The sequence below is a fragment of the Protopterus annectens genome, chromosome 3.part0, assembly GCF_019279795.1.
Source record: "Protopterus annectens isolate FY-2018-M chromosome 3.part0, PAN1.0, whole genome shotgun sequence".
NCBI lineage: Eukaryota > Metazoa > Chordata > Ceratodontiformes > Protopteridae > Protopterus > Protopterus annectens.
In genome coordinates, this window is record NC_056731.1 from 1,517,767,830 (window position 1) to 1,517,785,325 (window position 17,496).

The 17,496-nt window shown below is 38.0% G+C and overlaps 1 protein-coding gene across 3 annotated transcripts in view; it reads left to right on the forward strand.

Annotated features, from left to right (window-relative positions):
• SDR16C5 (short chain dehydrogenase/reductase family 16C member 5) overlaps positions 1-11,414 on the forward strand; it is a 717,401-nt gene extending 705,987 nt beyond the window's left edge. For all 3 annotated transcript variants that reach the window (XM_044065547.1, XM_044065548.1, XM_044065549.1), the window contains exon 7: positions 6,186-11,414. In XM_044065547.1, coding sequence (XP_043921482.1) covers positions 6,186-6,279 — 94 coding nt within the window. In that variant the 3' untranslated portion in view covers positions 6,280-11,414. The remainder of the gene's footprint in view (positions 1-6,185) is intronic.
• The last annotated feature ends 6,082 nt before the right edge of the window (positions 11,415-17,496 follow it).

The following is a 17,496-nucleotide window of genomic DNA, read 5'->3' on the forward strand; positions in this document are numbered from 1 at the left end:
AGGGGAAGCCCTTGCGGTTTATGTAGACCCTACCCTGTTCACCAGGTGGTGGTTTGATGTGGATGTGCGTGCAGTCTATGGCACCCAGTACCTCTGGCTATTCTGTTACATGGTGAAAGGGATGCATATTGCTGGTCCTCTCCTCACGGGTGTTGGGGAAGTAAATGTGCTCACCGGCATGTGGTAGCATGGCATCCAGGAACTGGGGGAGTACCCTGATGCAGATGCCTGTGAGACCCCCATGATGTTCCCAGTAGGTCTTTGGAAAGTACCAGTAGCTAGAATTCTTAAGGCTACACATACCTTGGTATCCACTGGGATGAGTTCCCCTCTGTTGGTTCTAGCTCTGAATTGAGGCCGGCACAGCTCAATGATTTGCCGAAGTATGTTTCTGTCCACCCTGTAACACTCTACTATCACCAGATCATGTCCCTGGTAGGTTACCCTGGGTCTGAACACTCTTCTCCTCCTTGGTCTGTGGCAGTTGTCAGCATTATCCGCATCTCCACCATCAGCCTCTAGCACATACTGATGGATCAAAGCAATGGCAGCATCTAACATTTTTCCAGTTAAAATTCCCCTGCATGTATACACCAATGGTGCAGATTTGTGAGAAAAAACAGGCTGTAAGGTGTTTCCATACTTTATACTGTTGTGCTGCAGATGCAGCCTGCATGATTGACTGACTATGATACAAACCAGCTGCCACCTATATTACTCATGGCTTTGCTTTGACCATTGTGAGTGTTAGAGGCATTAGTAGCACTTTATGCATGATTGCCTTTGTTTTGCTGTTGCTCTTTTTTAATTATTTTTTTACTTATATCTTCCCCCATTTTCAGCTATGCAGCCACCTGCCACCTGCATTGCTGTGTGCTTTGCATGGCCCATTGTGAGTTGCAAGAGTTCCATATTAGTGATTTCTACTTCATTTCTCCTTTATCCTGCTGTTGCCCTTTATTTATTTATTTTTTTTACATCTCCTCCCATTTTCAGCTATGCAGCCACCTGCCAGTTGTATTATTGTGTGCTTTGCATGGCCCATTGTGAGTTACAAGAGTCCCATATTAGTGATTTCTACTTCATTTCTCCTTCATTGTTCTGTTGCCCTTTATTTTTCTTTTTACATCTCCTCCCATTTTCAGTTATGCAGCCACATGCCAGCTGTATTATTGTATGCTTTGCATGGCCCATTGTGAGTTGCAAGAGTCCCATATTAGTGATTTCTACTTCATTTCTCCTTTATTGTGCTGTTGCCCTTTATTTCTTTTTTTTACATCTCATCCCATTTTCAGCTATGCAGCCACCTGTATTATTGGGTGCTTTGCATGGCCCGTTGTGAGTTGCAAGAGTTCCATATTAGTGATTTCTACTTCATTTCTCCTTTATTGTGCTGTTGCCCTTTATTTTTCTTTTTATATCTCCTCCCATTTTCAGCTATACAGCCACCTGCCAGCTGTATTATTGTGTACTTTGTATGGCCCATTGTGAATCGCAAGAATCCCCTATTAGTGATTTCTACTTCATTTCTCCTTTATTGTGCTGTTGTCCTTTATTTTATTTTTTTACATTTCTTCCCATTTTCAGCTATGCAGCCACCTGCCAACTGTATTACTGAGTGCTTTCAGTGGCCCATTTTGGGTTGCAGAATCCCATATTGCTGATTTATACTGCATTTCCTTTGTTCTGCTATTTCCTTTATTTTTTTTCCTATATCCTTCCTGTTTAAGCCTCGGTGAGATGCACAGACCCATTTAGCTAGTGTAAACAGCAAGAAATGGCTCTCCCCTGGGCACAAACATGCTCCTCAGTTCATGGAATAAGACTATACATCTTCAGACACACACCCTCGCTTAGCTGTGCTTAGCTAAGCACAAACTCGAGCAATGGAGCTCCAGTGTGCTTACAGCAAGCATGACACACACAGCCTTTTCATGTTAGTTGCTCCTCCTGCCTACACGATGGTGTTACAGCAGCTACACAGTTAGGTGCAGTGTTACACTTAGAAGAATTTTTTGATTCAGTATAAGCCCTCATTAACATATCCCACTGCCTTAATCCATACTTACTGCACTACACAAGAGCCTTCCCCCTTAGCAACCACTCTTCCCTACCATTGTTTTGATTCTGCTTGCCGTTAAGTATAATGGCAAAATGCAGGTTTCCCTTCACATTATTTTTTTATTTTCCCCACGATCCCATTTCTGTGGTGCTTTCCTATGCTTAAACGGCAGAGATTGGCCAAAAAATGATAAACTTTTATTTTTACAAAAATTAAACACTTTAACATGCCAGTGGCCATATAATTGGCCATTGGCATGCCCACATATTAGGGTACATGCTTTTATTGGAGCTGTCATGACTCCATTTTAATTTTTGCAGAAATGTGTTCGACTAGTAGCCGAATACATTTCTGCAGCTTACACTGTTCCTGTACGGTTACCTACCTGCTTTCTGGATCACTAATTCACCTCATTTGCATGGTTTTTACTAGCAAAGGAGGTAATTAGCATCCCGCACAGGTTTCCGTGCAGGTACAGTTTAAGGATGCTCGTGCACGTCAAAACTGCACGTTCCTGGATCGCTCAGTGGCCATATTCCATGCAGGAGTGGCTACACTGCTACTGCATTGACATTTATCGTTCATGAATCCCAGGGTTAGTCTTTGCAATACCTAATCAGATAACTTACACAGTGAGGAGGCCAACAAAAAGCCATGCTTTCTGAACTTTGCTTATACTGAATGGTTCAAACCATGATTTTTTTACAATATTACTGAAAATTAGAGGTATTAGAAGGGACAGAAAATGATTAGAAAGACAAGATCAGGTAAATGCATTCATGTTTTTCAAAATATAGTTTTAAAATCATCAACAATAGTTTAATAAAAAATACAAATAGCAAGTAGTGTTGTACAAAAAATGCATACATGTTTTATCAGTGTTGCATGACAATTGTAGTAAGCTAATAATATATCCTGGGGAAATGATATATGATGACTAGAAAAAATGACTACAAGGCAAAGTGGGAAAAATTAGGAAATTGGAGATAAAATCTGCATTACTTAAACACACCTGATTGTACTAAATTTCATAACGTCTGTTTGAGCTTAAATATTTGAACACAGATCCCCTGCAGTATGTGTATATACACACACACACACACACACACACACACACATATATATATATATATATATATATATATATATATATATATATATATATATATATAAAATAAGCATGTGTGGAGCTATAAATGATCTTCCTACTTTAGTATTTACCAGACATAATAAAGCTCCTGCTCCTGAAAATGTTTTCTGTAACCATTTTACTGCTTACTTCTGATGCACTCAATTTGATATCTAGAGAGACTTAACATGGGAGAACCACTGACAAGAAAGAGGAACAGGGTACTTCCAGCAAGCAATAATACATTTAGAGACTGTTGTCAGGAGTAATAATATGGACACATTTTCTCTTTTAGAACCCAAGCAAAGAGAAAATAAAATATTGGGTAAATATGCATGTGGAATCATACAGTTAATAAGACAATCCAGTTGTAGAATTAAATCATTTCTCATACCTTTTTGTATATTTTGCTGGATAGACTTCAAAACAGAAGCAGGTTTGATTGTAAGGCGTGAGGTGAAGTGCATGTTTTTTTTTTTTTACTTTAACATTGCTCCTTAGTAAAAAAATAAATAACTCTATTCATTCTGGTGACTCCTAGTGCTAATTCTTTGAATCAATGTACAATATTTTAGTAAAAATACATCTTGGAGAGGTCCTTTGCAAGAACCCCATCCTTTCCAAAAAAATAAATTCCCAAACCTCACATTTCCTTACATTTATTTTTTCTAGTGGAAGGAGACTAGAAGCATAACTAGACTGGTTTTAAGTGCAATTAGCAGTTTACTTCCACTCCATCCCTACCTTCCCCGCTTACTATTTTCCCACTTGTCCCGTGCCCAGTTGAATGCTTCATGGATTCCCTAACCACTGTCTAGCTGTCCATTCTATATGTCCATCATTTTGTTCATACCCTATTCCTCCTGCTAAGGATGACAACATTCATATCTCCCCAATATGACCCCTGTACCAAAATCACATTCCTTTCACCATCTCCAGTCTCAATTGAGAAAAGCACCAGCTTATTTAATACCCAGTAATACACCTTCTCTACCTCCCATGGATCTCTCCGGTAGCCCTCCTCCATACCTCTTCCAGCTACCTGATGGCCCATCCTTACAATGTCTCCAGGACTGTATACAGATGTGGTTTGATTAGAGCCCAGTATAGTGGCAGCACCATCTTCTTTTGTTTGGAACCTGTCTCCCTGAGGATCCACCTGACTACTTTCTTTGCTTTTGTCACTGCCATTCCCTCTACTGTTGGTGGTCCATTTCAGGAGCTACCAACATTCCCAGATTCAGTTTTATTACTTTTAAGACTCTGCCTATGCAATAGTTACTAATTATTTATGTCATCTATTGCCAGGCACCTTAATGTTCCTAATACATTTCCTTGTTCTTGTCTTCATCTGTGTTCCTGGTTATTGTTAACAATTACTTCTCAGATGTTGATTTATTTTCATCTGTTTAGCCCACTTTAGGAATGTCTCCAGCTGTAGTAATCTTTATTGCTATATAAATAGAAATGGCAAGTTATAGGTAGTTGTTAGTTTTCAACTGCCAGATTTAACACAGAACTGGTTTAAATTGTCAGTTGCCATATTTAACATGGACTCTCTTAAATGAATAAATTTTTAAAGCTGAATATCTGCTTCTTCCCCATTTTCAAGAAAAAAATTAAAGCTGACTGCTACAGACAAGTGTAAATGACTCAACAAAGGTAACAACACATAGCCCCAACTCTCCAAACATTAGAATGATGCCAATAACCTCCTATAATATTATTCTTTCTACAAGTCTCATCTCTGAAGGCACAAATTGTCTATATCTCAGATCTAGCCCATTTAGCACCATAATTATCTGTATGTGTACTAAGCCAAATACTTCTTATACCTACAGTATAGTATAGTCTTTAAGTCTGTTATTCATGCCTGTTATATTGTGCATAATTTGTGTATCTGAGCTGAACCGGAAAACAGTCCATTGGGATTGGTGTTCTGTCTAGTTAACAAATGTGTAGATATATAAATAAATACATAATATCATTTATTGTTTTCTAAACAATAACAAATGAGCTGTTAAGTGAAAAGCTTTGATGTCTGTGAAAAAATGTATTCCATAAGCTATGTGTATAGCATACACAGTGTTGATATTGAGTGACAGGAGGACAGACTGATGATATGTGAGAAACATTCTGTGTGTATTTTGGTGCTTGATGTGTTGGACATCTCTACCTGTATTAAATGTATCTGTTTTAATTCAAGTCAGTAACCATAAGAGTCTAAAAAGGATACAGACATGACTTTGTTTTGTTGCTGTCTTACGTATATCTCATGTCTCTCTCATTGTCTTTGTAGTTTATAGTTATGCTCTTGTTCATCCTGAAAGCCTGCTCTTGTTATGATTCATATATGTGTACGCATCTTTGACTGATACAAAAAAGTAGGTAGATATGTATAGGTATCCCTTTCTAATGTTATTGAACTGTAGACACAAAAGGTCATTGTCAAGGTCAAGGTATACAAGGAAGGATTTTTAGCTGCATAATAATGTCTGGAAGAAATGTACAGTAGGGATTTTCACTGCCCAGTTTTAAGACTGTGGTGAATGGACTGGAACAAAATTTCATATCAGGAGCTATGATCTTTAATGGAAGAAAATCTTACAAATCAGGAGCAGTGATCTGTGAAGGAATAAAATCTATAACCGCCACTCTGTGTATGTCTGCATTGTATAATAAAAACTTGTAAATGATTTTTCCCCTTAGGAGTCAAGTAATGTAAATTTTAATTTTATGTAGCTGAATAGCATTTTTGAAGTTTGGTTTCAGAGATGATGGATGCTGTCCTTATTCAGTCCATGTTTGCTTCTTTGGATTAGAATTGATACATTATCCCTTTTGTTTTCATTTTATTTGTTATTGTCCCATTACATTTTAAGAGGAAAAACTATATTAGAGTTACAGTAATGCATTGTCTGTTCACACTTTTTGCTTAGTATGGTTTGTTTATATTGATCATGTAAATGAATAATACCATTTTCTGTCTTTCAGTGTGATACCACCAAAAGTTGGAGTTGTTTTAGGGAATTATGTTGGAGCCTTCCAATTTATGGATCATTTTACAGGTCGTTCAAAAAAGGACTAGAAATGCCAACAAGCCATGTTTGAGACAAATCCAGTAGCACAGAGACTGACTACACATGTGTTGTAATTGGTGCCTTCTGTTCAACAATCATTGTTATAAGATTGCCATTCTGTGACTCTTACTGGCAAGTACAGCTAGATTTGGGTAGAAATAATTCATACTCTTCCTTTCTCCAAACAGTAAAGCTTTTTGCCACTACATGTGCTATCTCTAGCATTATCTTGCTCGACACTGTAATGGTGCAGAGTAACTTGTTTACACTGAACAACTGGACTTTGCTTTCTCAAACAAATGTTTTGTGTTTGAGACATTCTTAAATATTTATATTGTTTTTGCTGTTGGTCCCGATACAGTATCCATTGTTTATCTTTTCTCAGCTGTAGCTAACTTGGTGTCCCCACTACAAAACAGTTTTCTAGTTCTTTGTTTTCCTGAACAAATGTTTTCTATTTGCAACATTCTTAAATATTTATATTATGTTAACCCTAGTCTTCATCCAGTATCCCTTGTTTCTCTTTTGTAAGTTTTAGCTAAGCTGATTTTCCCATTACACAACAATTCTCTAGCTCTTAGTCATACTGGTGCCTCACTCTAGAACCCTTCTGCAGCATTCTCCTTTAACAAACATGTTATGCTTTTCAAACACTTTCACACGTTCAGTCTTCTGTGCACCAGTTTATATATTTACTTCTATACCTGGACTTGTCTGTTACCTGAATTAGAAACTAGTTTAGGATTGCTGTTGCTTTCCTAAAACATCATAAAGCTTCCATGACCTGGTACAGTTTAACTTCTGTGCGAGAGGCTGTTTTTCTACCCTGAAGTATATTGTACCTGTGTATCTTCATTGTTGTAGTCATTTTGTACTCACAAGCTATTGATTCCACCATGGGTGTCAGGTTTCTTGCTGCCAAGCCTCCCTGTATGTTACCTTAGGAAAACACCCTCATAAACTACACTATTTCACATTACATGACACTTCCTGTTGCCTCTCTACCACCCCACCATCAAACAATTCCATATACTACACATCTCATACCTTATCGTTTCTGTTATGCTAAAACAGTCTATGAATTCAGTATCTCATCTTGACTGTTTAATCAAATTGTCTACCTCCTGTGCCATAGTCACCAACTCACTATCATACATTCTGCTTTCAGCTGCTTATATTATGGTATCCATAGGTGATTAGTTAATATTAAAGAAAACTCTACCAACTAAAAAAGATTCCCTTTACCACAGCAAATACTTAGCCTTTTATTACCCTCCCCATTAAATGTACTTTTTCACAACGTATTCCCTCCTCAAAATCTTCACAGTATTACATAATATTTTACACTGCTTTAATACCATCACACAAAATTATACTTAGTATGGTAATAAAGACACCTGAAAAAGTTGTTGGGTCTTTCGGCTTTTCCCGGTTAGGGGTCGCCACAGCAGAACTCCGGTCAGCTAATGATTGGCAGTAGATTTTTTACATGCCGAGTTGCCAGCCTTGACGCACAACCTTCAATGAAGGTACGCCCATTCACACATCTCTCCACGTAGAAGATGCTGTAGCTGAGAATCGAACCGGACAGCGTCTTACTGTGAGGCGACAATGCTACCACAGCACCACCACTGAAAAAGTAATATGGCTTTATGTCACAAAGTTAAATTTATTATCTCTGTCAGCTATTAACACTGGTTGCTTAGTAAATATGCATTCTTTATTTGAAGCAGTCAGGATTTTTTTAATAATTTAAAAATTGTGGCTATTACAGAATCTTGACTCAAATCAACAATCCACCTCTCTTCCACCTTACACCAGAATTATTACTCTTTCAGTAGAAACAGACCTGAGAGGCATTCTCTTACATATTGCTTAAAAAAGAGAGAACTATCTGTGGTATCTCATAGCCACATCCTCTAAAAAAACAGTGTGAGCTGAGCTAGGTACTAAGTGAATGTACTGTTGGAAATCGTATTAACATAGATGTTAGCATTTCTTATAGGACTCCTTCATCCGCCATTAAAATCAATGAAGACCACTTTATGGGCATGTCTGCAGGTATAAAAAGCATGATTCCAAGCTACTTGATGACTTTAACATTCACTAGCTTTGAAAAACACATGCAGAATTGAGCTCCTGTTTCTGATAAGATAGTTTCTCCAACTAGTCCTAGCTAAAACAAACACTTCATCCTCAAATGGATCCTCAAAACAGTCTATCCAGTCTATACCACCTATAAATCAAGAGCCCTTACTTTGGGACCACTGTCCAGTTATTACATTTTGTTCTTCAAGAACACAAAAAGTCCCTGGATAAGTGGGACTGCTACTATTGACACTGTCCCACGTGGACTGGGCAATTCTTATCCAACAAAACTGTGACAAAGTACTTGTAGCATTTTTAAATATTGTCCTCCCATTATAACTCCAATATTTCCATTTTCATACCACAGCATTAAGTGCCAGCCAGGAATCTGGCTGTACTCGTGTTTCCATCCTCCATGTATAAAAACAAGGCTGTAATACATGGTCAGAAATTAGACAGTTAAATGGTACGTGTTTTCCCAGTCACACTTTTACACACTGTATTCAAGATAGAGAGTTGACTGGGTTAATATCACTAAATGTTTGGCCTACGTCTAGGGGAGACCATAAATTGTATTCTTATGTTGGTATTCATGTAGATGAGGAGAGATATTTAACCAAGACACCAAGGAAATTACCCTACTTTTTAAGTAAGTGTTGTGGGTTCTTTTATGTCCACCTACTTTACCACCAGTTCAGGCATATGGGACCTTCTCATCTAAAGAATGACATTTCAGGAGTGCAGCATCCACTAGTGCTGGAGTGCATTCTCAGTATTAGAATGTGAATCCACTGGTGCTGGGACAGGCCACAGTACATTCTAATCTTCCAATAATGAATGATGAGTGGGCTGTATGCTGAGTCACTGACACTGCTAAATCTGCAGACATACCTCTAATAGCCAAAGTCTACTCTGGCTTCATAGTTAATCTCTACCAGCTCAATATCGATTCAATCTGTCACACTCCTTCACAATTATAGACACAATGTATAAGTGTATAAGTGAAATGCAGACTTTCTCTGTTACACCTGTCATTATACAAGTCTCTCATAAACTCTAGCAAATCCCACTTTACAGCCACCCCATGCCAGTGGTTTCTGTCCCAAGTTGCTAAAAAACCCTGATACAATTCTATCTATCCTCTTAAGTCTCTTGTTGTGTGTATATGTGTCTTGACACATTTATTTCTGTTTAGAAGTCCTGCAAAGCTGTCCCCGTCTCAAAATCACCTTATACAAAGGTGACCAGCCCTTGACACATAGTTTTACTGCCTGTACTGGAAAAGGCTATGTCTGCACAACCTATTGACCATCTCAACAAAAATAGCCTGTTTTATCAGTTGCAGCACTGCTTCAGACAAAGACAACACTCAATGCTGCCTTACAGTGTCTACCTAATACAACCTATACAGAGCTAGAGGAAAGCTTTTTTCAGATGGATCATATTTTTTCATGTCACTGACGTATTCATCTCTTATTACACCCCCTTCTAATTAAAGAACTTATGATACATGGTCTTAAGTGTCCACCCCTAAACTGGTTCCACTGTACCTAAAAAATTGCATAGCTATTGTTCATGGTAATGAGAAATTGTCTATCCATTTTAACTGTCACAGTGGATTCCTTCCTTCAGTGAAGTATCATCCTCCCAAATAAAGGCCTGGTAAACAACCCGGTAGGGCATAAACTGCTACACTGTCAATATGATTGTAAACAAGTGTGGACCATCAGCTGGTAATGTTATGCCCAGCTTTCAGTAGGACTGTAATTTTTCTCCTTCTGTCTAGAGGCTGAATAACTTACCATGAATGTCAGTAAAACAAAAGCCAGCCCTTTTGGCACTATACCCCAGAATCTGTCAAATCATACAAAACTGGAATAACCTAGAAAAAGTGGACTGTCAAGTATCAAAGAGTAATTTTAGGTACTTCCTTTTCTTTTAGTCAACACATTAAGCATATTCAAAGGAAAATTTCCACTGGGCTGAAAACATATTACCAGTCAGTACTGTAACTCAATAAAGCTTGTTACATGTTTAAGAAAGACACAATTTTCCTAGACCTTGAATGTAGACGTCTTTTATCTCAGTCTAAGTCAGATATAACCGATCTCTAAATTTCCCCAAATAAAATCTTGCTTTTTATAGCCCAGACCCTTGAAAAAGTGCATCATTGTTAGACATTTGAAAACGTTGACTAATTATTCATCATTTCTACTTTCATCCTCTGTGCTCTCATATATAACATATGAACTTCATTTTCTTTTTTCCTTTTTTTCCCACCACTGACCTTACCTCAAGTCCATATTTTCTGTTCTTATTCCCATTAAACCCCTACAGTGTAATCACATTGGTGTTGTTTCACTTGCAATTCCCAGCTACAAACTCAGCTCTGGCCACAAATCGTTTTCCCTCATTAATCCAGACATGTGGAACTCCGACTAACAAAGCAAAGTGTGCCTCCATGACATCCATGTATTCAAACAGTATTGATGTTACATCTTAAAATATTTCCTTGCTGCAGTGGTCATTGTGGTGTATATTGAGACAACCTTACCAAACCTAATACCCCGTGTGTTACTGCTTGCAATTACATCTTAACAAATGCACCCTACTACTTAACTACAATGAGACTTTTACTTAATACTGCTGAGAACCATTCCATTAGCACAAAATGGTTATATGAGGAATTTCATTGTTCACATTTCTCTTCCCTTCATGTACCATACCATATTCTAGTTTATCCTGAGCCACTATGTTGTTAACAAACACTGTGTTATTGTGATTCTTTATCTGTAAATTATGTTGCCTATTTGCTATTTGTAACTGTTTTATGTTATACTTTGTAGTTAGGTAGTATCTGAAAAAAGACCTCTATGGTCCAATCCATCTTACCTTTTTAGATTGAACTAAAATTAATAAAAAAACAACTAAAAATTCATAATTTAATAAACTGTGTCATTTTCTTTTGCTGTGTTGTGTATTGCTTATAGTGATAACGACCAGGCACTGTAATTCTAATGTCTTATTCATTAAACAGCTGCTAAGTAAATAAAAACATCAAGCTTCCTTATTTGTGAATGAAAAGGGCGTTAAACAGAATGACCTTTAATATGAACATAAAGGGTTGTTACCTGTTCTGCTTAACTGTGTTATCACTAACTATAGTGATATATTTTTGGTTAAAAACATGCTCCATGAAGCAAAAGCCACTGAGAATATCCTAAAATGAGATTACCTGGAGATCCCGGTTAACACAAAAAGAAATATTAATAAATTCTAAGTAACGATTACCAGTGGCATTTCTAATAGACTGTGTACTCTACAGTAACACAGAAATTGTTGGTTATTATTATTAGTATTATTATTTATGCAGCCCTTAACAAGCTTTAGGAAGGTGCCACGTATACCTGATTCAGTATTTTATTTTTAGTTTGACTTGTAAAGATATTTGGAATTATGTCAGGGTATTTTTGGGTATACATTATTATTACATAGTCTAGCATTATTGTCATAGGAACTTTGATGCTAACTACAAAGAAAAAAAAAAACATCCTTATGGTTCTTCAAATAAGCTGCGAGAAAGTTTAGCAGCAACTAAGAGAATATGCGAACAATGGAAAAGGAGATTTAGTTTTTTTTTTCTTCTTGGTTTCCTCATTGCCTTCTAACCATCAGCTCTGATCTATTAACCTGTTCATTCATCTCAGGGTGAGATCCGTTCCTGGCCCATTCATTCCCTGAGAGGCAAGAGCTGATCACAGAGTGTCATTCTAGCAGCCATCGGAGATTTTTCTGCTGTGGCTGTGTCTCCAGCCCTGAAAGTTGACATGAACATGTGCAACACTGTGAAAGGCCTAGCTATAACCTCCCCCCAACATGTGCATGCTTCCACACACATGCTGCAGAGGGCTGCTATCACTGGCATGGTAGGATCATGTCCCTGGTGTACGGCTTCTATTCATTGCCTTCAGGCCTTTGCATGCTTGGTGGTGATTGGCCAATGGGAGCCACCAATTCCTCCTCTCAGGATGGGTGAGCTGGCATCAGCTGCAAATTTTCACTTTATCTCCTGACCATCTGTTCTGGTACTAGCTGAACTCAGATTGTCTGGGCTATAGTTAGGGCTTTATCTCTCTATGCCACAAAGTTGTTTTGGATTGACAGATTTCTAACATTGGAATGCTTTAGATCCTTCAGCCTCCTTAAGAAGTCTTGTTATTTGCATCTGTCTCCTTTTATGAGAGATTCTTCCTGCAGTGGCTGAAACACAATATCCCTGCATTACAATTAAGGGTACATATAGCCCTAACTTCCCTAGTTAGATCTAGCTGCTAATACACTCTTCTGTAGACATGTGTCACTGGAATGTTACTACATTACTGCTTAAAAAGTGTGGACATTTTTTAATATGTCGACAGCCTCAGACCTTGAGTCACAGCCATTAGTGGAGCTAGCTTTTTTTTTGCTTTAATCCAAAACACATCAATGGCTGTCATATGACATATATATATATATATATATATATATATATATATATATATATATATATATATATATATAAAACAAAGAGTTAAACTCAAGGCTTGCAGCCGCAGGTAGGATCACAAAGGGTGGTAAGGCATTGATCCAGGACCTAGGCTTATGTACAGACGTGGTTCTGCTTTAGAGTCTACCACTGTTGTGTTGGCCTCCAGTTCTTGCCTTTGGAATCATTCTTCAAACCAGGATGTAATCATTTCATCAAACTGTGCACCGACTAATATTTGATAACTGAAGAGAAGAATCCCTAATACCAAAATCTCACTACATGACTGTCGTTCCTATGCATGCACGGAAGCAAGCTGTTACTACATAAGCATGTGAGGAATGGGACCCTGATTGCAGAAGACTGACATGACGTTTCTACACCTGAACTTATCTTAGGATTGAGTTCTTTCAACTGCCCTTGAACAGTAGATCACTCACTTGCAAGGATCAAGATATTTCCTTCTTGCTTTCCTGTGGTCATTGCCAGATCCTTTTCCCACCCTGTCCCTGGTTTTTGATAGCCCATTCAAAGTATGAAGGAAGATGGCTAAGTGGGTGTTAGAGAGCACCATGCAGTACTTAGGTGTGTCACTAACCGTAAGCCTTATGCATTACTTTCACAATCTTTATACCCTCTGTATACTCACTTTACATTATGATTTGTGTCACTTGATTAAACTACCAGTGTTACACCCCAAACTGCTCCATGAGTGGGTTCTAAATCCTCATCTTTAGAACAAGGCAACAAAAAACATTTTACAATTCCTTTCTGTCTGTAGCAATTGCAGAATCTATTGGTGCAAGTAACTTGAACTTGAAACAGCAATAGTGAATTTTCCTTTCTTGCTTCTATCCCAAGGATCTGTCTTTTGTTCTCTCAGTTATAAAATTCACATTAGTGTTGTTTTTTCTTTCTTTTCCTCCACCCTCCCTACAAGCATCTAAACATTTGGTTGGGGAAGTTGCAAGAGGAGCATTGTCTTATTTCAATGTGGAAAATTATTAGGGATGTGTTTCTTGCTTTTTGGAAAATATACAGACTGTGTAGCTTTAGCATATAAGAAGGCTGACTATTTAACTAGGCAACCCACAAATGTTTTCCGTTATAACAAGGAATCCTAAATTGGATCACTATATCATTTTCTCTGCATGGCACAAGTCTCAGAAATTTTAGCATTTGGCTATTGTACCCCCAAAGACCAATTCCAAGACTGCATACAAGTTTATCAAGAGAATTTATTCCTTCCCCACCTTGCGCCTGCAAGCTTTATATGATCATCATTAGATCATTGTTGCAGTAATGCTGACAGATGGGAGATATCCTGCCAAGAATACCATCCATCCAGTATGCCAAAGGCAGGCATTCCTTCCTCATGCATTGTACATTGAACCTTAGACCTAAGCATGAGGTGTGTATACTAGAACATAAGAAGTGTATGAGTGTCATAGCCTCAGTATTTTCTTGCCTCTAGTCTGGGAAGCAAAATGTCATCTGTAGATCGGTCTGTCAGCCAGTCTAAAAGATACAGTTTGCCACTACAAGGGAAAGCTAAGTACCCCATTGGAGATATGTTTGTATACTGGAATACTGTTCATGTCATCAGAAAGAGGCAAATTCCTTTGTGGTAGGCAGATTCCTAACAAATACAGACATTCTTAAAGTTTCTTCTGCCTAGGGCCAGAACATAGTATCAGAGATTGCTCTGTTTGTTAGGCTGCTGCCATAAATACCATAAAAATTCACATTTCTTCTCTGAACATTTATTTAGACAACAAATTTCAAGGCTCTAGCTTGAGCCAGTATGTCCTCTGATGTTCCCTCTTCTGATGGCCCTTCAAAGCTGCAAAAAAGCTAAGTAACAGAAGGAAGATGTCGCTACTTCAGCTTCCTTTTGTGGTTCAGAGTCGGATGTACCTATTGAGGCAGGTGAGAAGCCTGTGGACTTCCCAGCTACTGGAACGGCCTACAGGCATATCCTGCCCAACCAGTCAGATGGCCAATAAGGCCTCAAACGGGGAAACCAGGCTTGTAATTTCAGACAGTGTTCCTCAGATCTTAGTGAAGACAACCATGGTTCATTGATTGAGGAATGTCCAGGGTTGTGCCCTTCTCATACAGATTCCTTGGAAATCCCTAAGAAGAAAACTAAACAACTATCTTCTCCAGTCCACTGGTTTCCATGGATACTCAAAAGGAATGGCAGGATTTTTCAGTGTTGTTCAACTTTCTTATGGCTCCTAAACCCCATCAGTTTTTTTGCACCTACTCCTTCTACCTCTGTAAAAAAAATGGTCCACATCTTCGTAGCAAGCTTATTCCTCTTAACCAGAATCTGACCTTTTGGGTTATCCTTCTCAGATTCATTCCCCTCTGAGATATTAATCTGAACTTGAAAATGACTTAACCTTCTGGCTGTGTTCAAGAAGCGTTGTCCTTTAGAGAAACCATTTGGAAAATGATGCAACATTTCATTTCAGAAGATAAGCAGTTCTTTGAATCCCAAAAGAGATGCTATGATCTCTTACATACTATATGGAAGTCCCCAAGCCTTCTCCGCTCCCTTCTGTTCTTAAAGCTATAGAATACACTTTCCTTTCAGTTTCTCTAACTCCTGAATCACAACCACCTGCACCAAAAAAGTCTGACTGGTATTACAAAGTCCCTTACACACAGAAGTACCTACACAAAAATCAAATTTCTGACCTTGCAGTTTTCTCCACAGATTCTGACAAACCTTATAAGTTTTTCTCATCTTCCATTGCTCTCCCAAGTGACAAATATAGTAGAAATATGGGTAAGTATGCAGGAAAGTATATACCTCAGCAACTTTAGCCTTCCATGCTGTTCATAATCAGATACACATGATAAGGTAACTTGTATCTATTTTTAACATGAATAACTTATGTCTAATATTCTTGACAGTGACAGTAAAACTACAATGCAAAATATGATTTCTTCTACCACTAAAGTTGCATGCCTTTATATAAAGTGTGCATGTGATAGGGCAGATGCTTCTTCCAGGGCTGCTGCCACTGAATCTATGTTGAAAAAGTACTCATGGCTAAGACTCTAGTCTGTACCAGAAGATGAAAAAGCATAAGCTTTTAAATGCTGCTTTAGATAAGAACATCCTTTTTGGCCTCCTTCTATAGAGATTTTCAGAAAATTGGAAGGAGTGGAAATTTTGCAGTGGTTTAAGCAAGAAATTGCTTTATAGACTTGTATTTACCCCCAACCGTATGTGACTCGGAGTTAATAATAAAACAGAGAGTGTAATAGTCTGTATATTTTTAGTTTTTTTTTTTTTTTTTTTTTTTTACTTTTGTTGAAAGTCATCACATCAAATTGGTATTTTGGCCTACTCATTTTGATGACTTCACCTTTCAGTGGTTAATGCTTGTAAAGCATTCTCACTGACTGATCAGCTGTCAGTCAGTTTGCTGTCAACTGATCCTTTAGTTTTTGAAATAGGACGTGATTAGTAATTGCTGAAGACATTCCATTTTGTTTACTTTTGACAGACTTGTTGGTATCACAGGAACTTCTGATATAGTCTTAGTCCATTTTTGCCAAGGGATCCATAGAGGTAGTCCCAGATGGTGAATGAGGATAGGTGTTCTGCTACAGCCCATGTCTTGTCACTAAGATTTTTTTTTTATTTTGTGGTTCAGCAACTTCAGCCTTTAGATCATTTGAATTAAGTTTTGCACATTCACTGTTCAGGCCTTGATGACAGTGCTTCTGCAGACTTTTGGGTGGGTTTTGATTCATGTAGCCTCCTTTTGCCTACGGTATGATTCTAAGCAACTCATTTAACCAATGTCTCTGACTGAGTTTGTAAAAACAAGTGGATAAGTGATCTGCCACAGTTAAAAATCCAGATAAATAAATGATTCTGTTGTTGGGATGCTTATCAAGTAGCAGACTTGAGATATGTGATATGGTATAATATCCATGAGGTCTATACAGCACTGCATGCATATTACTGAACCTAGATGCTTAGCTTTTAATTTATATAGCTATATCTAACACCCCCTTCTGAAGACAAAGTATATATCTGAGGTATAATGTGTTATATTAGTGATCACTGTAAGTTAATATTAACACTGTACAATAGGCATGTTAGCTATTTACATTACAATTAGACTTTGCACAACTTATGAACACATTTTCAAAAATTAAACTTTTTAGTTTTTAGAAGCATGTTTAACTGTAAAGCAGACTATATATCTCTGTGGTTTCTTCAGTGATGTACCATATCTGGAAAAGTAAAGAGTGGTATTCACAACAGATTTCTGGTCTTGCATTTGGGACAGCATTTGCTATGAAGACAAGAATTCATGAGTCTGTCTCTTCAACTCTTGACTATGTCAGTTTTCATGTCTGCATTTTCTTGAAGTAAGACTAGATGTTCATCGTGTTTCACTGTTGCAGTCATTACACTTGGGTTATCCTGCTGGCAGGCTACCTGCAGTCGGCCTGAATTCCAAAGTCCTGGCCCGGCGTCGGTTGCTGTTGCCTCTTCCCTGACTTCAGTGTGCCAGGGGTATAAAAGATGCAGCTGACGCCATTTTCTTCAGTCTTTCTTGCTGCGCGGTGCCCGAAGTAA